The 26999-nt window shown below is 40.4% G+C and overlaps 1 protein-coding gene across 1 annotated transcript in view; it reads right to left on the bottom strand.

Annotated features, from left to right (window-relative positions):
* Positions 1 to 708: 708 nt before the first annotated feature.
* Positions 709 to 26999, bottom strand: part of sntg2 (syntrophin, gamma 2) — a 189297-nt gene continuing 163006 nt past the window's right edge. The window contains 3 exon segments of the mRNA XM_079641150.1: positions 709 to 2718; positions 3675 to 3785; positions 4295 to 4387. Coding sequence (XP_079497276.1) covers positions 2590 to 2718; positions 3675 to 3785; positions 4295 to 4387 — 333 coding nt within the window. The 3' untranslated portion in view covers positions 709 to 2589.

Genomic DNA, 26999 nt, shown 5'->3' with positions numbered 1-26999 from the left:
GAAATGAATTGCCACTGACAATGGCACTCAGCTGAATACTTCTCAACTCTCAATTATTTTTATTTTGAATAAATGTAGATATATATGACACTCTGCCATTTAACTTTTAATGCGTAACATAAAATGCTTCTCAGGCGGGTCTCCTCTATTTCCTCTCTTTTTTTCAAAGGAAAATCACACCAAAAGCAGGATTTTTAAAGTGAAAATTAAATAAACATCATGTTTAATGTGTCCTGAGTTTTCTTTTTAATAATTGCATAGCCTTGACTACCATTACATGTTTTTTTATCAGCAGTTTAGATTTAGCTACCCATTGGACAAACAAGGCAAGGAAAAGTGTGACAGGGTAAAATATCTGCCCACCAGCCATCCTTGAAGCTAATGTCTGATTTAATTTATGTTTAAAACAAAAGTGTAAAAACAACACGTTGTGGTTTTACAAAGGGTTGTGCTGAATCTCTGCTTTTGTGGCAACTTTAATGTGACAACAAGGCAGAAAGGCCTTGTGTCAATCCAATAAATAGTTAATTACAAAGCTCCTACAAACGATGAAGCCAAAAAAGCAATTTCAGGCTATTATTTTAAAATGAACCGTAAGCTAATGTTACGTACATATTGGGATAATGTTATTCAATATGTTACACACAAGTTTATTAATTTAATGTCAGGGCTAAAGTTATATTCCCCTGTAAAAGAAGTCATAGGCAGTTGTGCTTTATGAACAATTTATTGAAAACACAGCAAAAATATGCATTTTGACACTAAAACCATTACATAAAGCAACTTAGGACATACAGTATGTTCACTGTATTAGACTATGAGTTAATAAAAGTGTGTCTTTAACAAAACGTTGAAGCTGAAATGCCACATTTCACTGAAATAGTCAGAGAGCTCAGAAAAGGTTGCCTTTATTAAATACTAAATATTGTCACAATAGCACAAACATAATACAATAAATTAGCCCTGCAGCTAATTTTTGCCTTATGTTAAAACCATATGAGATGCGTTGATTCAATCCACTGGCTATTTGGGGGCTTATCAGACTGCATTATATTTTGTAAGGTGTTTATGCTCGCAGACATAACAAAACCGTTACAGTAGCTATTCATTACCGTTAAGTGTGAATTAGAATAGAAGAAAATACTTTCAAAGGTGGGACAAATGTGAAATCCCACTTGACAGTAAGACAGTATCAGATTAATTTAAAGGTCCCATGTCATGCTTTTCTGGTTATTAGCTTTTTATTCATGTAAACGGTCTGCAGAGTCACAAACCCTCAAAGTACACCCTGTAGCGAGTAAAACTCTAACACAGAAAATACCTGTCTATGCTGCCCCAGAACGCCTCATTGGAGATTTCTCTTTTTCCATTGTTTTGTTCTTGGGCATAGTGACGTATTTGGGTATAGTTACGTTACGTCCGCAGAGCCGTTACGTTAATACTTCCTCACACACACACACAAAATCTTTTCTCAACTGCAGCTCCGCCGATTTCTCCTCGGGCTGGTTTCGGGCTGGGTTTCGCTGTGTCTCGCTGTCTTGCAGACGGCAACTGGGCTCACAGGGAGGGGGGGGTCAGGAGCTCCAACAAGCCGTTTAGGACAGAGAGTGAATACACATACTATACAGAGATGCTGTATGAGAAACCAATGTGAGTTTGGAAAATTGCACAGTATAAATCTATTTTAGTCTACCTCACCAATGGAATTATGATTCGTAGAAATGGCCATGACATGGGACCTTTAAATGCTAAAAAAATGAGGCAGTTGCTATGTTGGGTGATCTGTGTCCTGCTTTCAAATGTATGGCAGTTACAGGTCATCTGTTAGCATGTGCTACTTTCAATTTAACCTCAATGTAACCTCCAATCCTTTATGTAATGAAAGAAAATATATTTAAATAAATGGAAGAACTGTGAATACGTTTGGATCAAAAATGAAATGTTCCTTCCATCATTACTGTATACATAAGCCGCTTTCACACCAAGTACTTTGCTGTACTTAGTTCCCAGCACTTAGTTCCCCCATGGAACAAAAGAGCAGCTGGGACTCCCAGCAGCTTCTACTGAAGCCTTCCGAGTAAATCGCCAAAACGCCGACACCTCCTCATCTCCACCGCTCCCATGTTTTTTTTTGTGTTGCCATAAGTTAGTCTCTCTCCGTTGGTGCGATGGGCTAATGCTAATGTTAATGTTAATAATGCTAATGCCAGCAAATACAATGGCTGCTTCACAAAACCTTTCAGAGTTTTATGGGGCGTGGTTTGCAATTCGCCCAGCCAATCAGAAATTGGAACTTTTCTCTCCCCAGGATAGTACCACCTCTAGCAGGTACTGAAAAGGGGGCAAAAGTTCACATGAACTAAGTTCTCTTTTTGATGTGAACTCAAAATCCCAGGAACTATCGGAACTAAAAGGGAAAAGTACTCCGGTGTGAAAGCGCCTATTATCTACCTATACAGTCATTTATAAATACTCTTTTTTGAAGTCGTTCATACAAAAATAGCAAGAACAAGATATACATATTAATTGGCACTGTGCATAAAATACTTCTGGTTTGCCACAGTTGCACATGACAATGAGGATGAGTCTTTAACTGTTTATGTAATTTCCAGGGAAGCTTTGACTGCACATAAAGAGAGGGTCCATGGAGGCCACTTTGGCAGCGATAAAAGAATGTATACAGTGAAGGACGGCCGTTAGATTGGCAAACTCTAGTTCCTGCAACATAAGGACAGATTACAATTAGTATATTATGTTCATACTTTGAATAACAACATATTCAGTGAGACTTAACAAATGTTTGACCCACAAAATGAACATTTGTATATAAATGACTACCCGGAGTTACCTTGAATCTTTGAAGGAAACTTAAACGGGCCCTATTATGCTCATTTTCAGGTTAATATTTGTATTTGGGACCTTTCATTTCACATGTTTCCATGCCTTATTTTTCTCATACTGCCTGTGCTGCAGCACCTCTTTTCACCCTCTGTCTGAAACCAGAGCCCAGTCTGCTCTGATTGGTTAGCTGGCCGGCTCTGTTGTGATGTTCAGCCCCTGTCACGTACAATGTGTTAGAGCGCTAATTTGAGTCTTTGCAGACCATTTACATGCAAAAAAACCCGATATAACACAGTACAGGAAAGGGAAAACCCCCTAAAGCATAATAGGGCATCTTTAAATGTGCGCTAAAAACAGCAAAACTATTTTTACTTCAGTCATGCAAAAATAATACAGGTTTCCTAAAAGATTCCAGGTATTCATATTGATATATAAATGGTAATGTTGTAGGTTAAGCAGGGTAGGCTAGGGTAGCTAGGGTGGTTCAGGGGGTAATGGGCGTCAGCCAGTAAGATGGTCAGGGGTTCGATCACCAGTCCCTGCGGTCAACAGGTCCAATTGCCCTCGGGAAAGACACTTAACCCCAAATTGCTTCATAGGAATTTATACGATGTTGAAGTGTATGCAAGTCGTTTAAAAAAAAAAATGTAAGCTGAATGACATCTAAAGTAATGTACTGTAATCCTTTAAAACATCTCGGGAAACCTAATTTATTACACCAAGAAATACGTCCGTTAGCTCATTGTTAAAGGTGAGCAATAATTGGTGATACATTTTTTTTTGGAAACGGGTCATTGTGTAGCAGTACTTTTGATGTTAAAAAAAAGGATTACCTTCATCTCTATTTGGTTGCTTTCAGCATTCTTGAAAAGCAGTTTCACCCTGGTTTTCCCATCATCAGAGGAGCCTTTAAGTTGAGAGAACTTATATCGCCACAGTGCAGTCTAAAACGGAAAGAGGATTATAAAAACGCAGCAGCCGCACAGGGATTTTTATAATGAGCACAACATAAAAAGGCTACTGAGAGACATTCCGATGTGCAATACTTTGAGGAAATTTCATTAATAACTAAATAAATACTTTATGAAATCAGTGCTGTAACGTTCTTGCAGTGAGAACGATAAATCGATAAATATAAAAAATGAATACACTCAAAATGTACCATTATTAACAATAGCATACCCTTCTCTAAGATATAGTGATTGTTCACATTGTTCTTTAAAGTCCATTGTGCAGAATAAGTGACATTTGAGACATTTATCATGGAAATGTGAGGGTTATTTAAAAATAAATATTATCAAATACAATGGAAACCTAAGAGAGAAAGGACAAGTGTATAGGAAATCAATGACGAAAATAAAATAAGTCAAATTGCAGTTTCAGAAGCTATTAAGGGAAGAACAGCACAGAACAATTGTTCACAAGAATTGAATTGAACTTAGTAACACTTCACCTTTGAAGAACTTTCTGAGCAGGTGAAGCCTGATCCAAAATCTATGGTGAAGCACAGCACATTCCCCTGGCTGCTGCACATGTAGCTTTTGGACTGTTGAGAGACAATTGACATCTATTAGTATTTAATTCTCAAATAAAAAACAGTGCATGTAGTAGGCCTACAGTTCTCTGTGTGAGCATTGACGACTTCGACCGAACATAAAGAACATAGAAGCCCAAATTAAATATAACTTGTATGTAAGTATAGCTGCACTGTATTTAAATAAATTATACCCTCATAATTTGTGGCAGCCACATTTACCATGGGATGGATCCATAATTTACTCTGCATGGATCACACATCTCAGTCTTAGCCCTCATTTACTTTATTAACACAACAAATAACTTTATCTACATAAAGGACACACATATATAATATTATTAACTCATTCTATCTTATGTGTTTAAGTAATCCAAGCTTTATGAAACAGTTTTCATAACCATTGGGATCACACTGGCACACTTTAGTTACTGTAAATGCAGTTATTAAAGTTTATAGTTGACACAATGTGCCCAATCAGGAATCATTTGTAAAATTAAGGTAAGATAAGATTTACTTTATTGATCCCTATTTGGGTTGTTTTTCCCAAAGAAAAAAAAAGAATGTCCCTTTTCACAATGGCAAAAAGTCTCTCTGAGAGAAAGGATCTAATTTGAAAGGAATCGGCTCTATGAGTTTTGACAGACATACTATCTGCACCATTGACCCATAGCAAGGCGTCTTGGCAGCACTCCAAAACGGTGGAGGCTAACAGCTTATTAGCAGTGTTGCTCCATCCAGTTTTATTTAACCTGCTCTGCAAAAGACAAATATTTAACGGACGGGTTATGAGACAAAAGTCGTTGATACAAATAAGACTCATGAACAAACTTATCTTTACCTTGAACAACCAAGCTAAAAAGCTAGCACATTAGCAAGCCGAGCGACAACAGTTAGCTGTGGGTTAGCAGGCTTGTTAGCGCAGTTAGCTTTTTCTCTCTCTTCAATTGCCCTTTCTTACAGCAGATATGTTGACGCTTGTGTTACTTTAACACTTAGGATAGGTATTTTCTATTACAATATTCTAATGTCAGTGACAGTGAACAGCCATTCACAGCAGCCATACAGTATGGAATTAGTCCTTCATTAAATTGATCATTTACATGTGTATTTTCTTTCTTTGACAAGTCAATTCTTACTCTTTTTCATTACTGATGGTATGTAGTTTGGTTGTGTGTGTGTAGAAGGTGGCAGCAGGGAGAGGCATATATAGGTGCCTTGATCCCTGCCGAGTCAACGCACAACTGTTGATTGGTGTCAGTGCCAAAAAAACACTTTTTAGGAGCAATGCGCTCATGGTATAGATGTGGCGCATACATCTTAGTTCCTACTCTTTTCCCTCACCCTATCCTAAGGGAGTGCATGTAATTAGACACGTTGTGCCTCTCCACCTCTGTTCCTTACTTCTTACTTGCTACCCTTTTCCCTCAACCTATCCTAAGGGAGTCCATGTATGTAGACACGTTGGTTTAGCTGCTATAGGCTTAGACTGTAGGGGGACACCTTACTTCTTCCTTCTGTCTGTCTGTACCTGTGTACTCTCATGTTCCGAATAACCCAGCTTCCCCCAAATGTATTATAGTCCTGGATCCGGAGTACTGGATCCTGTGTCCTGGATCCTCTATCCTGAGTTCTGGATCTGAGTCCTGGACTTCGAGTCGTGGCTGAACCTGTCACTATGGTCCTGCCTGATTCTCATCATACTACTTCCCTGATGGCTACCACAGGATTGTTGACATCCTCATGGATTCATCTTCTTATTATAGACACATGCATTTCCAAACATTTGGTCTTTCCAAACATTCGGTCTACCTATGCTGTAAAATGTATTATCTCTTCGATTTACACACGGCCTCTATTGCACGTCTATCCGTCCTGAGAGAGGGATCTCTCCTCTGTTGCTCTCCCTGAGGTTCCTCACATTTGTCCCTTTAAACTGTGGGGTTTCTTTGTAAGTTCTTCCTTGTACCATGTGAGGGTCTAAGGACAGAGGGTGTCGTATTGTCATACTGATATTCTGTACAAACTGTGAATTCCACTGAGACAAATGTACCATTTGTGATATTGGGCTATATAAATAAACATTGATTGATTGATTGATTGAAAATGCCTCCGTGAATACAACCTAGGAATATATACATTACATTACATTTAGCTGACGCTTTTATCCAAAGCGACTTACAATAAGTGCATTCGACCAGGAAGATACAACCTTGAAGAAAACAGAATCATATAAGTATGGTTTCAAAGAGCAAAACATTTCAAGTGCTACTCAACTGGCTATAGATAAGCTATCCCTTTATTAGTATATAAGTGCTTTGTTAGTAATTCAATCGCTCGAAGTGGAGTCTAAAGAGATGAGTTTTCAGTCTGCGGCGGAAGATGTGTAAGCTTTCTGCTGTCCTGATTTCAATGGAGAGCTCATTCCACCATTTTGGAGCCAGGATTGCAAACCCACAAGTTTTTGCTGATGGGAACTTGGGTCCCCCTCGCAGTGCGGGTGCAGCGAGCTGTTTGGCTGATGCAGAGCGGAGTGCACGTGCTGGGGTGTACGGTTTAACCATGTCCTGGATGTAGGAAGGGCAAGATCCATTCGCAGCATGGTACGCAAGTACCAGTGTCTTGAAGTGGATTCTAGCAGTTACTGGAAGCCAGTGAAGGGAGCGGAGGAGCGGCGTGGTGTGGGAACATTTTGGAAGGTTGAAGACCAGACGAGCCGCTGCATTCTGGATGAGCTGCAGAGGTCGGATGGCACATGCAGGTAGACCAGCCAGGAGGGAGTCGCAGTAGTCTAGGCGTGAGATAACGAGAGCCTGGACCAGAACCTGCGCTGATGTCTGGGTCCGCTGGGGACGTATCCTCCTGATGTTGTAAAGCGTGTATCTGCAGCAGCGGGTTGTAGCAGCAATGTTTGCAGTGAAGGACAGTTTGTTATCTAGGACCACACCCAGATTCCTTGCAGTCTGAGTCGGGGAAACAACAGAGGTGCCGATGTTGATTGTTAGGTCAAGAGTGGGACAATCTTTTCCCGGAAGGAAAAGCATTATAATGATATCATGTGTATCAGGGTCAGTTAAGCCCGACAAAAACAACATTTTGGGGAAACACTTGCTGTATAACTAGAGTATTTGCTGGCAATACTGTCACCGGAGAAATAAAGACGTTAGCTTTGTGTTATATATGAGTGTTCTTTGCCTTTTAGTTCAATTGCTCTGCAACCTAACTTTATGTGTTGTGCTCTGAGCCACAGTGAATCTTTTTTTAATCAAATTCTGAAGTCTGGCTTGTTTGAAGTTAAAATATTATATTGAGGCTTTTAAAAAGTGTGATTGGGAATCTGAAACCATCTGGTTTTTGAGTAGAACATTTCTAGCCACAACAACCGGAGACAAAAACATCCCTCTTAATCTTGTACTTCATGTACAGCTGCTCTACGGATTGAGTGTAGATAGACAAAGATCTGCTGGAGTCAAATTCAACGTTCCTGACATGCATCCACATACCTGACCAAATAGATTTCTGATCTTGATGTTAAGCTTGTTATTAGGCTAATTTGATCTGGTAATGAGAGCAAATCTGATTTATTTTTGTCTTGCACAATAGATTTTCACTACCAGCATCCGGATAATATCAAGACACATGAGGGAATCCATTTGGTATGCCGTACGTCTTCAACATTCTTTTAGCTGCTGCATCAAAAACAAAGACTTTTCTCTTAGCTCTTTAGAAAGCACCAATGCGTACGCTATCTACTCTCTGTGGAGCAATAACCCTCTAAAGGATTTTCTTGCCACATGACTTCATTTTTCTGTTGTCCACTCAGTTGGAATACCAAGAAGAGTTTAGTTTTTTCCCGTTTCTGTTATATGTGCCTTTTATTTCCATCCCTCAACTTGAGAACACAGCTGGGACATGGTGATTTCAATTATAGAGTGCAGTGTGCAGTGAATATGACATGGGACTGTACAATCCTTTCACTGAAAGTGTTTTCTGCTCACAGGCCCCAAATGCCGCTCCTCCCCCCCTCCTCCTCCTCCTCCTCTCTTTGGTGGTGTCGTGAATTCAGCTGTGACGGGGATAAGAAACAGCGTCAGGCCAGCCGCTAAGTTCTTCCTGTCACCATATGTAAGACTGTGTTTTGACATGCTGAGCTGTGACTGCACTTCACTAATTGGAGGATTTTTTTGCTGGGGGAATTAGCAACATGAAATGTTTTTAAGAACAGCTCCTAAGCTAAGTCTGACAGAAGTATGAGTGGTATTAGAAATACAACAAAACAGAGGACGGGACTAAAAAAAAATACTTTCTCGCAAGTATGTGTAGTGTTGCATTGCATCTGTCTTTTCGGTAGGTATCCAGGATGTGGGAGAGCATCTGCAGCAGGAGATTTTGCACTATTTCCCTTTTTATGGGAAAGTATGTTGCAGTTTTCAAGGTACCATATCTTTAGAATTGAATTGCCAACAACTACGCTGTAGGTATTGCGCATACCACAATAAAACCTTTATAACTTTTGAGTTTTTGGAATCAGAAATCAACTAAAAGGAAGCTACCTAATACATATTTATGCAAACAACAGCACTAAGTGTGTGAATACAGCAGCACATGTAAAAAGTAACTTAACATCACTAGGTGTGGTATCGCACCTGTAAACACACCCAACAGTTATCTGTGCCAAGAACACAATTCTGCACATCTCTGGATGTCTACCAAAGACATTCTGCTGCAGTTGATTTTCCATTTTAAGATCTGATCTCCTATTGTTGTTTTATGCTGCTGCAACGCAAACATTTCCCAAATTGGGATCAATAAAGCACTATCTTCAGTGTTTCCCACATATCTGAAATATACTTGTGGTGGTAATCGAGAACGGGGTTACTGTGGAGCGCATACAGCAGACTCTTCACGCGATAGCAGATCGAACAGGTACAGGAGGGGTAGTTAATCGATCGTAGATGGCGTTGTGCTCGCAGTCGCGAAATATACTTTGGCGGACGTTGATATACCTGGGCGGCCCGCCCAAGTAAAGTCTATGTGTGGGAAACCCTGATCTTATCGTATCTCTTATCTTATAGGATTGTTATGTGAAAGCCGGTTGGGCTGGCGTGCCAGGAATTCTGCTTCTCCTTAAATGTTCAGTGTGACAAGGTTCATGTAAAAGTGCCTCATCATGATGAACAAATAATAGCAATAAATCATAGACATGCTATCATACCTTCTGCCATTGTGCCACCTGCTGACAATGGGCGTTACAACTATTATTAGCTTCTGTTTGGTGTATATGTTTGTAAAACTAAATGATATATTGAAATGTTTAATGCGTAAGAAAACTTTTGTTTGGCCAGAGAGTGCCTTTATTGGAGATACAGTGTGGAGGGGGAGATAGAGGGGAAGCCATTACACAGGAAATATTGGTGAGTTTTTTTTCCAGAGTAATTACTATTTTGCTCTGAAATAGTGATATTTAATCATTTTGGAGTGTATTTATTACTCATAGCTTCTAGAGTGCGATCAAAAATGCAGAGTCAATTATATTGGAGTTAAACCATGACCACGCTGTAACGGAGGTCATCTCTGGAGCCGTAGATCTCGGTCTCTATATATTATATAACTTCATTATTGGCGAAGTATATTACTTTGTTCCCCGCTAAAACATTGCACAGGAAGCATGTCATTTATGCATCTATTTGTCACGATCAGTCTATGTTTTAGTTTGTCTGTCTCTGTTTCCTGTTGTAGTTTGAAAAGTATTCCCCCTGCTGGTGATTGTTTTCACCTGGTGCCCTGTGTTTCTCCTCCCTCTTCACCTGTGTCTTGTTGGTTTGATTAGTCCTGTGTGTATTTAGGTTCTGTTTTCCTGTTAGTGTGTGTGAGGTCCTTGTTGCTGGTAACTGTGTTTATGTGAGACAGTCATATTGAGGCTGTGTATCATGAACCACAGCGATGAATAAATGCCCACACCGGGTTGTATTTGAACTCTCTGCCTCTTCCTCCTTGCTTGGTCGGGCCGCTCAATGGTCAGCTTCACACATGGCCACTCATGTTCCTTAAGCACTTTGGTTTATTGACCTTTTTTATTATAAAGATAATTATGGTTAATTTATTCTATTCTGAGTAAAATTACCTTCTATTGGGAGCAGGGGCGGACTGGGACTAAAATTCAGCCCTGGAAACTGACCCAGTTCGGCCACATGAAATGTCAAATGTTAGAAATCCGCTGTTTATTATTGAAAGTTTTACGTCCAATTCGCTCCTTTTTTCCTCTCTGTACACAGCTCCAGTTTGGGCATTGGCCTGTCATCAGATTTCATTTTTAGTTGCTGCTGTGTAGCGGAAATTTAGTAAAATTATTTTTGATGAAATACTCCAAATCTCCACCCTCCATAATTGCACTTGCTTCAGTTGCTTGCCACTTTTTAAGGGCGGTGATGACAGTTACAGTACGAACTGAAGTTGATGCGATTTGATTGGATTGTGAGGCATGACGTTAGCCTCATCTGATTGGTCAATCCCTCAATTTCTTTTCACCAAGGGAAGACACTTTCGGCTAGCCTCCTCTCGCAACAGAGAGTGCAATCTACTGTTTCATCATAACATCTAGAGGGCCGCTGTTTCACTCTTTGTAAAATACTCAATGAGAATGGGGGAGAGATGGGCCGGCAGAATAATTACCGAAATTAAACGAAGTGTTTTTATTTATTTATTAAAATTATAACTACAATCCAAAAAAACAGGGGAAGCCTGGCTTCCCTTGGCCTCCTGGAGAAAACGCCACTGAGTTCAAGGGAACATTCTCACCCACCTCTTGCTCTTGCACTTGTACATATGTGCCAGTTGAGCTGGTTCTTCCACCAGCTCAACTCTGTCCCTCATCATGAACGCAGGAGGCTGGCTGTATATCTGAACTTGCGCCCTCATCATTCTCTTCATCACCTTGCACTTGTTCTAAGCTGCTGCTGATAGTGCTTGTAGCAGCGCTGTTGCCAAAAAGGTCTGTCAATTTGCGACATTTATATGCTTCACCTGGGAGTGCAGCCTCAATATGACTGTCTCACGTAAACACAGTCACCAGCAACAAGGACCTCACACACACTAACAGGAAAACAGAACCTAAATACACACAGGACTAATCAAACCAACAAGACACAGGTGAGGAGGGAGGAGAAACACACTTCACCTTTTTCTCTCTTGCCTTCTCGGCCCCACCTTTTTCTTTTCGTTTTCTTTGATATTTATCCATGTTTTTTCATTCTCCCTGTCTGACGTGCGTCTAATCCTAATAATGTGGCCGGTCTTTTTTCTTCTTCATGTGTGATTATTTGACAGATAAGAACCACACAACTGCATTAGCGGCCGCTACCGCCCTCTGTCGGCCGTCAGCGCAATTTAAATGACGTTAAACTATTTTCTTTTTTTAAAAGGCCCAGCCGGCCATCAACGGCCCTTGACGACCGGCCGTTCTGTGGTTATCCAGAGATTCTACAGATGGCTAGTCCGCCCCTGATTGGGAGTAAAATTACTTTCTAGTTGGAGTGAAATGACCTTCTAGTTGGAGTAAAATGACCTTCTAGTTGGAGTGAAATGACGTTCGATTGGGAGTAAAATTACCTTCTATTATGAGTAAAATGGCAGAGTTGTTTTTATTATACACTACATAGAGTAAAAGCAGAGTCAAATCTAAGCACATAATAGAGTAAAATGAACTCTGAATACAACTCTGAACAAAGAGTATATTTTACTCTATATAGGTTGGGACCAAATTTAATATTTTTAGAGTAAAATGTTCTTCAATTTGAGTCAATTTTACTCAGACAAATTTTTACCTGAAAGAAACGTCTCCGCAGTCTCAGGAATCTAATTTGCATACTCTGTAGTGGACACAACATAACTGTAGCCACCTATCCGGCAACCCAATATTCACTTAACTTTATACATCAACTTGTCTATTTAAACCTCCAGCTGATACAGAGTGACTCACATTCATTTCGACCATTGTTTCTTCGCCAGGGTTCAGAAACCTAACATGAACATTAGTGGTCCCAACAATGGGTTTCTTATGTGGCGCTCGGACCAGATTATTTTGTAAGGTTTCAGAAAAATCTCTTTCACTTCTAATTTTTAAGATTTTGTTTTGGGCCACAAGTGCCTTTATTTAAGAGACAGAGTTGAAAAGAGTGAATAAGAGTAACATTTGGATAGGGTCCTCCTCAGTTGGGACTGAGCGGCAGTAAAGAAAAACTAAATGGGACAGGGCCACGGGTGGCTCACTTGGTAGAGCTAGCAGCCCAGTCCAATCTAGTTTTGATTGATCTCAATGCTGCCCATTGTCACTGAATAGACACTGAAGAGAAACCACTTTTATAGAGTGGAACAGTAATGAGTCATAAAAGGCTGGAAAGCATTTTACCACTTTCAATACCCTAGTCTCGAAGCGGATTTATTTTGAACGTGTATGTGGTCTGAAGCCTGAAATAAGATCTGCAGAGATGTTGTAAGTTTTGTTCTATGACATTACATATGTCAGAAAATAACCCGCTCGTTAATGCCCGAACTTCCATGTGTCGAAAAAACAATGTTACTTACAAGTGACTAAATGACACTACTATATGTCAATACGCCACGGGTCCACCTTTTGCTAAGTGAGGGTGATGCAGAGCCATGTGACTGTGATGCACTTGGTTTTTAGCGTAAAAATTGCTTTTTGTTTCTGCCAAATGCATTTACGATTACATGGTGTTAATATATGGAGATTATCCTGCTGAACAAAAAGTGTAAGTATCATAAACCTGTGTTTGCCATAAAGATTATTTTCTGCAATTTATCTATATCCAATGGCTTTTTGTCGAAGGACCCTTGAGAAGCTTGCTTCCATCTCAGCCTATAAAAATACATCATCACTGCAACTCTCTATACCATCTTGTTCCGTTCATAAGAACAGGGAAACTGTAGTCACAATTCTCTGTTGGTTTGATATTCCAAGCAACCCGTTTCACAGCACCATTAATCCATTGATATTTTAAAAAATATCGATTACATCCAGTCTATGTAATGTTGTAAACATTTTCAGTTGGAAATAGTACAAGCTAATTATGCTCTGCTTATTTCAAAGAGAAAAAGGAGAGGGATTCCAGCCAGAAGAAAGTAAAATAAGACACGACAAGACAAGAGCTTAAAAGACCATATAAACACCATATTGGGTTTCATCATCTCCAAAAAAATAGGCCAAAAGAGAAAAACGCAGGCAGGACAGTTTTGTCAGTTATACCCCCTTCTTCTACCCCATCAGCAATGTTTATGTAATCCTCACATTCAGTCAATTCCAAGGTTAGTCTAAGTTGGACTGTGTGTTGCTGAGTGTTGCCACGGAAGGCTTGCCTAATTGGCTGGAGAACATAGAATCACAAGCAAATTGAAATGCTTCATCACTTTCATCGGTCTCCCAAAGGATGGTGTCCCACATTTGCATCATTAAAAGAACGAAAAAAATGCTACATTATCATATTTCATGTTTTAGAGTGGTAGGTGGAAAACATCACATGCAGATCGGATTAAGTGTAGTGACTTTCAAAGTTATTAAACACCACTTTTATTATCAATATCAGAAAATCAGGAATGTTGACTGTATTACGGCTGCACAAATTATTCAAACACATTCACCCAGAGGTGAGATGGGCACATCAATCTCATTTCAAACAAAGTATTTCAAATATCTGCAAATCTGATTTAAACAGATTACATTGTTTTAGATGCGTGTCAATCTGGTTGCTGTGACTGCATTTTAAACTGTTTTTCGTGTCACTTGCAACTTAAAAGTTGACATTGATGTCACATCCAAAAGGGATTCAGCCCCATTAGTTGGCTAAAGAACTAATGTGTGACTGCAGCATCAAACACTCCTGCATATTATCATTCCCCCTTTGAAGCTATAGTTGTGCAGTGCAGCAGAGGGGTTCTGCTGTTGGACTTGATATTGTTACAGCAAAAAGAGAAAGTGGATAGCGTCCCAATTATTCAGTGAAGTGAGTACTTCTTCCACCCAGTGGGGCATTTCTTACAGAAGTAAAAGTAGCAATATTAAATTGTACTCTGTTACTGATCAAAGTCCTACAGTATATTCAAAATGTCTTATAAAGACGCCCTATTACCCTCATTTGCAGGTTTATATTAGTATTTTGTGGCTCTACTTTGACATGTTTACATGCTTTAATGTGAGTATTACATAGTGATGCTATCGATGCAAAGGAGTCCAATGGAGGCATTTCAGGCAGGGTGGGGGAGTGGAGTGTGTTGGAGAGAAACTTTTATCCTTTTACAGACCATTTACATTGCCATACTTAAAGCGTCAAGATACTCCATTACATGTAAAAGTCCTACATTCTTAAATAAAAGTACATAAGTACATAAGTATTATCAATTATTATTATTATAATTATTATTATTATTAAGTACTAATTCTGCAGATAAATTGCCTCCTATGTGATATAATATGATAAATAGGAAATTATTAGATCATTCATATTGTGGCCTCAAATTGCATTTTACTGTTCTCTGCAACATCTTGATCTGAAAAGTCATTTAAGCTCAATAAATAATACATAAATGTATACATGTAGTGGAGAAAAATTACATGACATCTTTCAATGTAGTGGAGTAAAAGTATAAAGTAGCTTTAAATTGAAATAAGTTAAGTAAAAACATTTATTTTGTATTTAAGTAAAGTACTTGAGTAAATGTATTTTCCACCACTGACCATTGGCGAGCCGTCAGGGCCCTCTAGGCCCTCTGTGAGGGCCTAAGATATTTGAAAACATTACAAAACATATTTATTTATTTTTTTGTTAAAGGTTTCGTTAGTTTTACCAAAATATCTTGATTTAATTGTATTTAAAATAACATTTCCAAATAAATAAATCCTTTGAATCTGCCTGTTCAGTTTCTGTTGGAATGTGAAAGGTTAAATGCCGTCTCTGCGAGTTACTGTGAAGACGGTAGAGCTTGTTGGTCCCTCTGTACATTCACAGAGGGCCAGCTATAGTAACTCAATGAGAGAGTAATGTCAAATGACAGTACAATTGACCAATCATATCTTCCCTCTAAATGGGTGGGCTTTATTTTCGCGGACTTTATGACAAGTTCCGCCCGCTGTGAGCATAGGTTGTGAGGTTTATACATGTGTATAAAGTGGTGCAGTGACGCGTCCTAAAACCCGGAAGTAAGCTGCGCTCGGGTGCCCTCGACAAAAAAGCAATGGGATTTCTCCATAGGGTTTTGGAAAATAGCTGGAAATAAGGTCAGTGGAAAACAAACCTGTTAGATAAATGCACGCTTTGTTCAGCTGGATAATATCCACATGTCTACCCTACTTTTATTATTTTCTAATCGATAGATTTATGATCGATAGATTTGGATTGGAGCGGCAAAGGATCCGCCATCAAGTGCTTCATCCAAAAGGACAGGAGGATGGGCTTTGTGTTTAAGTGATTTGATCATCAAGTCATTTTCAATGTGGGCCGCCGTGCCGACTTAATTCATTTGCAATTGTTACTTGGCTGTGGGTGCCCTGTCATGATAGGTGTTTATATAAATGGTGTTGTTTTGTGTGGTAGAGGGTCGCTGTCATTGATGCGTTTTGCATCCCGGGCCGCTGTTTTGATATTCCGCTGAAGTATACAATGTGACGTAATAACTTAACTTAACTTTTTTCGAGGAAGGGGGGGTCAGAGGGCCTAGGTATAAAATACATGGCTCGCAACTGCCACTGACCACACCTCTGCTGTAGACAGCAAGTTATGCACATATATTACCTTAATAGACATACGTATACAACAAGCATATTTTGAATTTTTAACTGTGTTTCTTCTGTTTTGCTCGAGATGTGATATTAAAGAAGCTATCCTCTATTCAGGACTCTTGGTGAGTGCTTTGCTCCTGTGCTTCTTTATTGTCCTGCTGTACTACAGTAGTTCAATAAATCATGAAGCACAAGGTGCACAGAGGATACACAACTTGGTCAATTAATTAATGTTAATCTTCTTAAGGATCCACTGCCAAGTTTACAATCTAATCTTCAAATAGCAATACTGAATAATTCACCAACAAATCATCTATCATTGGCAGTGGCTTAAATGCATTTAAACTAGACTGCATTATTTTTGTTGTTGTATTAAACCTGGATAGAGGCTAATCACTTCAGAATTAATCAACGCTATGAATATATACTAGTCACAGAAAATCTATGATGAGCATTTATTTGACTTTTGCAACACCATTCTTTAAGTTCTTTCCCAACAAATGCAGTTCCCAATGTGAAACCTCAGATTTAATTCTTAAAATTGTTAAGAAATTATGGCAAAATGGGTCCTTAATTTCTTAACTAACTAACTTGTGCTAAAAACAAGCCAACACTCAAATATATTGCAATTTAAAAATAGCGAATACTAAATTCCGTTGGTTTTGTCTCTGCAGTTTGTACCCACTGCTATCATGTTGCAAAAAATGTGCGTATTATACAGTAATAATTGAAAGTATAGCCAGGGCTCGACATTAAGGGCTGCCCGATGGCCCGGGGCCATCTAGTATTTAGCTCGGGCAATGAAGCCTCACCTGCTGGTTGCCCGATCGGGCAATCTATTATGCCAGTGTCATGCAGCTCGCGGATCCAGTAATGAGTGACCCGACAGTAAAACTAAACATATCTATAACTAGTTTAGGTAGTTTGAGAGGTAATTAAAATATCTAGCCTACGTGTGATATTCTAACCTGAAGTGTGTGTTTTATCCGCTCACCGTTGCATGTGATCATGCAGAGCTGCGTGTCGACTCGTCAGCAGCAGCTGATATCTCTCTCCCGTCAGATTAGACTTCACTCGCGTTTATGTCCATATTGATCAGATCTAGCTACTTCTAGCTAATGATAGGACTACCTGCTTATTAAAAGACACCTAAACAATAAGTATCGCTATGCAACTGGGTGTGGCCACAAAGTATAGCGCAGCATAATGCATTTGTTTACATGCCCGCCGGAACCCCGAGGCATTACCAACAGATCAACGCACAATCAACCCAGACAGGACATCTCTTTCTCCACATTAAGTGTTAGACATTATAATTGACTATTCTTGTCTGTCACATACTCTTCTTGTCTGTCACATAAGTGGCGCAACTGAAGCGGTATTGTGCTAAAGGGAAATTATTTTTGACCGAAGAGATTTAGATTTAACGGCTAATGGGAACTCTGACATCGCCATTTTGTGTGCTTCGCGGATGCGCTCGGCTCCTCTCGACTGCTGTTCGGGTCTGCTCGGTCAGCTTCCGGATGAGGAGGCATTCGTTCGACCAACTTACAGTAGATAACATTAAAAACATTTTTAACAGATGCCATAATAGTGTAAATAATGTTTGTTTTGGCAGTTACAACTGAATGTAATGTTTTCTACATTTTTACATCTGGGAAGGCATTTGCCTTCATCCGATGGAAAGTGTCTTGACCAACAACTTAAAGAGCATCTTGCAGGTTTTTATTTTTTCTACATTTATGCTTAAACTTGCTTGAAAATTACAATTAAAAAAGTGAATGCAGGATTTGATATGTTTTACGAGACATACGGGCAGGAATTCAGAGGGAAAGGAGCAATTTTGAGCTCTGCTCTTAAAAACTGCTTTTTTTTAAGGTCATACGTCAAACGTGTCATATTACATCACACAGGGGACACATCTCCGCTCTCTGACCGTGGGTATAGTAGAGTTGCGTTGAGTAGAGCGGTTGTGTTTTAGTGAGCTGGTATTTTTCGGTAGTTTTACATTGTATTTCACCATTTGTAATCATGGTGCAGTATTGTGTTTGTGCAGGTTTCACAAATACTAGCCTGTCAGGACATTGAGTCCACAGTAAAAAGGACCGGAGCTAGCATTCGTTCCTGGGTGCATTGTGCATCCACCTCCCTGGAGCACATACTCTCCACAGCTTTATCAGGAAACCGTATTACTTCTCTCTCCCCCCCCCTTCGCTGCTCTCTCTCTCTCCCATCCGGTACACGGCACCGTAAGACATAGTGTGGAGTTGCATTAGGTAACGCTGTGGTGGGTGTACTGCTCCAGCCATCTCCTTTGTGTTTGTTTGTTTCCCCCTGTCTGTGTTGTTTGTGTGTGCGTGGTGGCTGTCACTCCTGGCTCCCGGCTCAACCTCCACTCACCTGCTGCAATCAGCTGTGCACCCTCCCCGACTACACGTCTGCTTTCCATCAAGCCATTTACAACGACATATCAACGGAGGCTCCACAACCTTTCTCCGCCAGATCGTCAAGTATCAGCCGTATCTCGCGTCTCTCCTCCGGTACACAGCACCGTAGTGTGGAGTTACATTAGGTAAAGCGAGATACGGCTGATACTTGTGCATTAGTTTCTGTTATCAGTATCAACAGTCCTGCCAGTAACGTTACTATATTATCAATGCTACTTTAGTTTTAGCCTGATATATGATAGCTAACTTTACAATGTTGTGATGTGACGTTAGCTAACATTCTGTAGCTAACGCCGGTCACTCACCAAGATAGCTGCCCAGTTCTCACCTGGTTCTCCTCACACCACAGCTCAATTTCTCTCCGATGGCCGTTATTTCTTCTAATCCTTGGCTGCTCCTGGTCTCTTGGACGCCTAGCAGGCTCATAATTATAAGGTCGTGGTCCGTCATATGCATTTGAATATTCATGTTCAACTTCTTCTGTGTCGAAACTAGCATTGGGATCCATGTTTATTAATACGTTACAGCGGCCGCTCTCCCCCTTGTGTCCCCCGTGTTACGTCACACGCGGGAGGTCACGTGCCGAGGCTTTTTTATGCGGAAGTGAACATTTCTTACAAAAACGACGCCAGATGTCACTGTAGTGTATATTTCTGTATATTTTTTTGAAAATCTAGTGTATTCATCATTTTCCTACACATTTATTCACAGGTGTCTTTAAAGTCCATGTAATGTCCAAAATAAATGTTATTCTGTGTTAATAAATCGCTTCATCACTTTCCACTGTTTCATTTGACATATCAACATCAATGATTCTTTCCATAAATACCCCCCAAATAACATGAAATGTGTGCCACTTTCCCGTGTTATTCCGCTCCGGCAGCGAAAAGCTTGCCAGCCCTTAACCCAGCTGTTTGACGTCACACGTGGCAAACACCAGCCTCGTCTAGATTGTTTGTTTTGTATCCTTCCGCTATTTTCGCTCAACATAATGTGTAACCGGACCTCGCTAAACTTTTTTTATCTAACAATTCATGATGGGGAAGCGATGTGTAGTTGTGAGCTGTGAATGTTTCCTGATTGCTATAAACATTGATCATGGGTGCTGGAAGATTGTGCACAAAACTCGGGTCAGAATTAAGTTACTACAGGTGTTATGCCAGCTTGAGCTAAATGTCACCAGAGTACAGTGAACTTGCCTAGTGACTGAAATATATAAAAGTTGAAGTGAAATAAGTAAGGCCAAAAATGAATTACGTCTGAATATCTTTATTATTTTTACCACTTTTAATTATTTGTGGGCTCGCACATACCAAAATAGACTAATGTACACTGCAATAAAGATCAAATGATACAAGTGAAAAATTAACAAAAGAACCCTTTTTTATTTATCAAACAGTAAATTAATACAATCTTACAAACTTGTGATTTGGAAAATGTTGTTATATTTACATGTTTCTTTGGAAAAATAATATTGTAAATGATGTACTTTGTAAATTATTTACATCATGCGAAACCATTTTAACCAGTTCAGCTGCATGACTTATGTCAAATTACAGATTTGGCCAATGAAATCCCTGATAGCGGCCTCCCGGTTCAGGGTAAGTCTTCCGTATCTCGGTTACAGCACATGCAGTCAGCGGGACTCTGATTTTTGGGCCGAGTACACCCCAGCACCAACGTACAAACTGTCGATAAGCTGTATATCGATACTTCCTAATGAAAAAAAAGTATACAGATTATAAATATATTTGGAGAAAAATAAAATGTTATGTAGTACTATTATGTAGCAATGGTTACAAATTGGCTTATAACATGATATTTGTATTTTACTTGTACAAAATACATATGAGGTTATACATGACTGCTTGACAGAATCATAGACCTCTTATATATTTCCTCACATGTGTAGTTGTTTCTTTTCCCAAGCATACATTGAACTTGCATACACAGAAAAAATAAAAGCCAAGCTGTTTTTGACTGCTTGAAAGAGTTTAATGGTATCTTTAAAAGTGTACCATATCTGTAGCGACTAAAAGTATTATATGAAAGCAAAGCTGCAATAGGCAGTTGGGTCAATCAATATTTACTTACTGGTGTAGTGGGCCATCAACTGCTCTGTGTTGTTGTTTGTATTGAAGATACGCTATTTTCAGTGTCCAAACACAGACAGCCTTCTCTAAAGCCTGGGTGGCTAATAATGCACCTTGGTTTCTCGTCGGTGTCTTCTATCTGGCAGAGTCCTACACGGGTCTGATTTTCAAGACCCGCTCCCACCCCGCACCCGTGACGTGCAGTACCGAGCCCGCCCCGCTACCCGCACATATTGCCAATTAGTTCCGCAACCCGACCCGACCCGCCGGCACAAGATCCGCAACCCGACCCGAACCCGCATATATATAAGCAGTGACAACGTGCAATGATTAACACACGCAGTTGCATATTTGGCTCAAAAAGCCTGGGATGTTGTTTATTTTCTCAATCTAGGTTGACACCAAAAGCCTCCCAGACGTTGGATTTCGCTCTTGAAGAAGAGTTATTGAAAATGGTGTATTCTCCGCTAGAGAGCTTCACCTCAGCCATTCAGAATGTGGTGCGCTCAGCAGCAGATAGATGCGCTGCAGAGGTTATGATTATGCTCGGTCCCGCGGAGGAGAGGTCTGAGGATTTAAACATTAAACTAAATTATTATTGTTTAAATATATTTATTATGCAACACCCGCAACCGGACCCGCATCATCTTTGTTTTACCCAGAAGCGAACCCGGAAAAAAGCATTTGAAAAAATACCACCCGCAAATCACCTGTTTTGCGGGTCACCCGTCGGGTACCCGCGGATACCCGACCCGATGCGGGACTCTGCTATCTGGTCAGTAGGTTGCAAACTGTCTATTTGTTCCATCACCTGCCAGATCTCTCTGCAGCATACACATTCATCTGCAGTGGGCATGCTTTCACAGCATTGACATGTACACCTGAATATTGTACATAACATTAAAAAAACAAAACAATATCTGCCGGACGTGTGAGGAACAGATGACAAATTAAGATCGACATTTAGTGCAGGTCAAATTAAATAAAACAGAATTTACCATTCAGTATTGCCGACTCGAGTCTCGCCGGCTGCGGAATCCGCTTCTCTTTCACAAGTTTCTGCCTCGTTGTTCGATTGCCGGGCAGGAGGCTCGTACAGTACTGATAAGGCAAGATGCCTTGAAGTGAAAGGCTAGCTGGTTCACTCTCTACTTCTGTAACTGAATCCAGATAACCCACCAAATCTGAGCTTGAATGATCGCTCTCGCTGTCGCTGTCTGAAGTTGTCGCGTTGCTTGCCATTTGGACTGATTTGATCAAATGGCAATGTTTGCCACGTGTGACGTCACTGCTCGTTCGGGAGTGATCGGGGGCGTACTCGGCAAACTTCGGAACCAACATCGGTTTTTAACGTCATTTAATTATGACCAAACTTTAAACATTTTTATTTATTTTTATTCTGGTGATATCTAAACTACATGTTAAAAAACACCTGTGTTAGATGCATTACATGGCCTTTAACCTGGAAGTTGCTCTTTAAGTATTTCCTATAGCTATGCAGGGCATGCAAGGGAGCAAACACAAACAAGAACAAACAAACAAGTGAAATGAAGAATACAATTGAAATTGTACAATATAATATTGTGCTGGTTCATCTTATAATTCAGTCTAGAGAATGCACCAGACAGCATCTACAGTAACACCTGCAAAAATCTAAATTTTCTAGGGGGAGGCCCCCCAAACCCTTCGTGCCATTTCGTCCACGGGCATTTTTCAAGGCAATCTCTATTGGGCTCAGGGCCATCTGTAAACTAGCTTAGATGGCCCACAGGGCTCCCAAAATCCTTAATGTCATGCACTGATAGCATATGGTACCACAGTGTTGTTACAAACATTTTCAGCTGACACTAAAGATAGCAAGTTAGTTAGCCAGATTGATAGCAAATGCAGTAGAGCAAGTAAACAAAACATTTAGTAGCCAGCACTTTTTCTTTTAGTTTTTGGATGGCAAAAGAATACATACATCTTAAAATACAGCATTGCTCTTCATAAGGCCCAAACAAAAGTCTTTGAAATGCAAAAAATCCAAACAATTTAAGATTACATCAGTAAATACATCAAGATTCAGTGTTTAAACAAAAGTATTTTCCATTCCATAAATATGACGTTTACCAGGACTTGACATAAGCCTTTTTTAAAAAAAATCCATTAACCCTTGGGATATGTAGCTGAAATGTTTAACTAATAATTACATTATAAAATAATGTTAACTGTTGCAAAGTAATACAAAAAAAGTGTTTATTTTGTTATTGTGATCTATAGTGGTTATTTGCACAAAAAAACCACAGTTTAAACAAATCGGGGAAAAACTGATTGTATTATTTAAATAATTGCTTTTATTAAAATGCTTATTGGCATTAGCAGCTTCAATTTTACATTTTCTAAGCTGCTTTTTAGGGTAAACAGATCACAATTACATTTTTGTATTCCTATTTTATATTGCTCTTAATTCCTTTGTAAATGTAAGTGTATATATTTATTCAAGATTCTTGACATATTTTAAAAGAACACATTTGAACTCAGTGGCGGCCGGTCCATAGGGGCGCTAGGGGCGCCGCCCCCCCTCTTCCCACATGTTTGATTGTCATTAAAAATAAAAAATTCATAAAAATATATATTTCCCAAAAATATATATATATTTTTATTTTTTTTATTTTTAAAGAACAAGGTAAATATTATATAGTTGGTATCAGTAAAATGTATAATCTACAATACAATCTTGTTTAAAATTGTTTTACGATGTCTAAAGTTACTGATAAGTCACATGTTTCCTGCCTGGCCGCAGCGTGTATCATTACCCTCTCTCGTCCGGGCGGTAGAAAAGAGCCCTCAGCCAGAGCAGCTGCAACCAACAAGTTGATTGTTGCTATCTGTAAACTATGCTGCCGAAACATAATTTCAGCCAATCAGCGTCGTCAGATCTGATGCTCAAAGGGCGCCCTTTCAGCGCCCTGGCCTGTGTGTCTGTTTAGACTCGTATCCAAGGTGACGCTACAGTAGGGGATGGCTGCGTCTGCAGTTGTAGACTCCGGTGCTAGTGGATCGCCGGAGCTGTAGATTAACATTTGCATGCTTATTGTAGTTGTAAGGGCAAGGCCTGTGGCACCATGGAGCATATGTGTGGGCTGGACCTGTATTTTACAGGAAAGGAGTGATCAGAGGGTCGAGTTGTCGATTCTTGTTCAGTTTTCATCTTCCTCACCCTCTCAGACTTTGAGTTGCGCGCTCTGCTAAAGAGACGCGCTACCATGGAAACCAAACAATAGTGTAGCTGTATTAAAGTCCGAGTGGAAACAGTCGCGAGTAAATCTCATTTTGTCAGAAATTGGAAAATCGGGAGGGTTGGCAAGTATGACACACACACACACACACACACACACACACACACACACACACACACACACACACACACACACACACACACACACACACACACACACACACACACACACACACACACACACACACACACACACACACACACACACACACACACACACACACACACACACACACACACACACACACACACACACACACACACACACACACACACACACACACACACACACACCGTATTTAGTCTCCTGATTTTAAATGCCCTAGTATGGTTTTGTCACCATTTCCATAGCCCCACCAAAAATATTGTCCACCAGCCGCCACTGTTTGAACTCATGTTATAATTATCCTTTGGGCAATGCTAAACTTGAACGCATCATAATGTGAGTCAATGCAACCTCTGATATATGTATTTTGTGAGCATAAATGAAATGTCAGAGGCTTTTTGTGAGTCTATTGTTTGCAAAGTGCAACTGTCAGGGATAATTTACTGAAACACTCACTGCGAGTTGTTAGCAAAGCATTATCAAATGGCTCACCCATAACGTCTGAATTTATAGCTCTCAGAAAGCCGGTCTGTTTGTTTTCATGGTTGCTGTGTTAGCGGTTCATATTCACCAAGCTCAGTGCTCAGGGAAATTAAAGTATGCAGTGCTTGTATAGTGAAGTTCCCACAGTTCATGAAGAAAATACAATGTGCTCTGATTTCCTAACTGCTAAGTCAATACATGAATAAAATATTTTGATCAGTGATTCACCTTCTCACAATGACAGCTTGCCACCACCACAGGTTGGTGGTCACAGGTGTAATGTTTTAAGTCAACACCGTTTCCACTCATTCCAGTTCTGCACATGAGAAGGTCTAGAGAACGCTTAAAGGACACCTATCATGCTATATTTAAATGATATATTGTAGGGCATTTTAGCCATGCCTCATTTCGCTCTATTTGCTGTTCTCCAGCTCTGTTTTTGCAGGGGGCTGAATTTGTGAGCTGCAGCTGACCACGCCCCCCTGCAGGAGAGGGGAGCGTGCTCTGATCAGGGGGAGTCAGAAGAGGGGGAGAAAAATAGATCTCCGTCCTCCGTGTTTTATTATATTATTATATAGAGTCGTTATTCATTTGTTTTAAAGCTCAATAAATAACAAAGAAGACCTTTGAACCGGCACTTTTCTCATTTTGTCCGGAAGATTTAAACTTTAACTGAAACTCTGCAGCACGGTCCCCTCGTTCCTTGGAAGAGGCGGAGAGGTGGGTGTTTGTCATCTGCTGGTGAACTAACCAGAGAGAATTACAGTGCTTGCCTTTACGGGGAGGGATTGCATTGAATTACAGCAGCGGTAGCAAACGCTTGACTCGGGGAGGGAGAAAAAGAGCCACAGCGGAGAATAAACAGAAGGGCAACCATGGCAACCATGCGCGGGAAGTCTTCTACAGCGCCACTTACAGGCCTGGCAAATGTACTACAGCGTCTCCAGCGCGAGCAGCAATGGCCGGCCGTGGCCCAACCTCTCATTCTCCTGATAGGTGGAGAGTTGGCCCAATAGCCGTAGCGCCACCGTCCTGACGTCAGGACAGTGTTCAAATCTGGATCAGTTTTGATCAGATCCGTTGCAGCCCCTTTTTTTTTGAGATTTGGGTATAGAGGAAAATAGAGAGGGTTGTGTTTTCTGACACTTGGTGAGTTCCCTGGAACACCGGGGACACATACAGTGGGGCAAAAAAGTATTTAGTCAGCCCCCAATTGTGCAAGTTCTCCCACTTAAAAAGATGAGAGAGGCCTGTAATTTTCATCCTAGGTATACCTCAACTATGAGAGACAAAATGAGAAAAAGAAATCCAGAAAATCACATTGTCTGATTTTTAAAGACTTTATTTGCAAATTATGGTGGAAAATAAGTATTTGGTCAATAACAAAAGTTCATCTCAATACTTTGTTGTATAGCCTACTCTTTGTTGGCAATGACAGAGGTCAAACGTTTTCTGTAAGTCTTCACAAGGTTTTCACATACTGTTGCTGGTATTTTGGCCCATTCCTCCATGCAGATCTCCTCTAGAGCAGTGATGTTTTGAGGCTGTCGCTGGGCAACACGGACTTTCAACTCCCTCCAAAGATTTTCTATGGGGTTGAGATCTGGAGACTGGCTAGGCCACTCCAGGACCTTGAAATGCTTCTTACGAAGCCACTCCTTCGTTGCCCGGGCGGTGTGTTTGGGATCATTGTCATGCTGAAAGACCCAGCCACGTTTCATCTTAAATGCCCTTGCTGATGGAAGGAGGTTGTCACTCAAAATCTCACGATACATGGCCCCATTCATTCTTTCCTTTACACGGATCAGTCGTCCTGGTCCCTTTGCAGAAAAACAGCCCCAAAGCATGATGTTTCCACCCCCATGTTTCACAGTAGGTATGGTGTTCTTTGGATGCAACTCAGCATTCTTTCTCCTCCAAACACGTCTAGTTTTTACCAAAAAGTTCTATTTTGGTTTCATCTGACCATATGACATTCTCCCAATCCTCTTCTGGATCATCTAAATACTCTCTAGCAAACTTCAGACGGGCCTGGACATATACTGGCTTAAGCTGGGGGACACGTCTGGCACTGCAGGGTTTGAGTCCCTGGTGTCGTAGTGTGTTACTGATGGTAGCCTTTGTTACTTTGGTCCCAGTTCTCTGCAGGTCATTGACTAGGTCCCCCTGTGTGGTTCTGGGATTTTTGCTCACCATTCTTGTGATCATTTTGACCCCACGGGGTGTGATCTTGCGTGGAGCCCCAGATCGAGGGAGATTATCAGTGGTCTTGTTTGTCTTCAATTTTCTAATAATTGCTCCCACAGTTGATTTCTTCATACCAAGCTGTAGGCTTGGGCGGTATGACGGTATTACGGTATACCAGGGTATTTCGAAATAACGTCGGTATGATTTTCAATACCGTGACGTCACAGACTGTGCGCC

This window comes from Notothenia rossii, assembly GCF_949606895.1.
Source record: "Notothenia rossii genome assembly, chromosome: 7".
Lineage (NCBI taxonomy): Eukaryota > Metazoa > Chordata > Actinopteri > Perciformes > Nototheniidae > Notothenia > Notothenia rossii.
The sequence above is the reverse complement of the archived record's forward strand: the minus strand, read 5'-3'. Positions and strand labels throughout refer to the sequence as shown.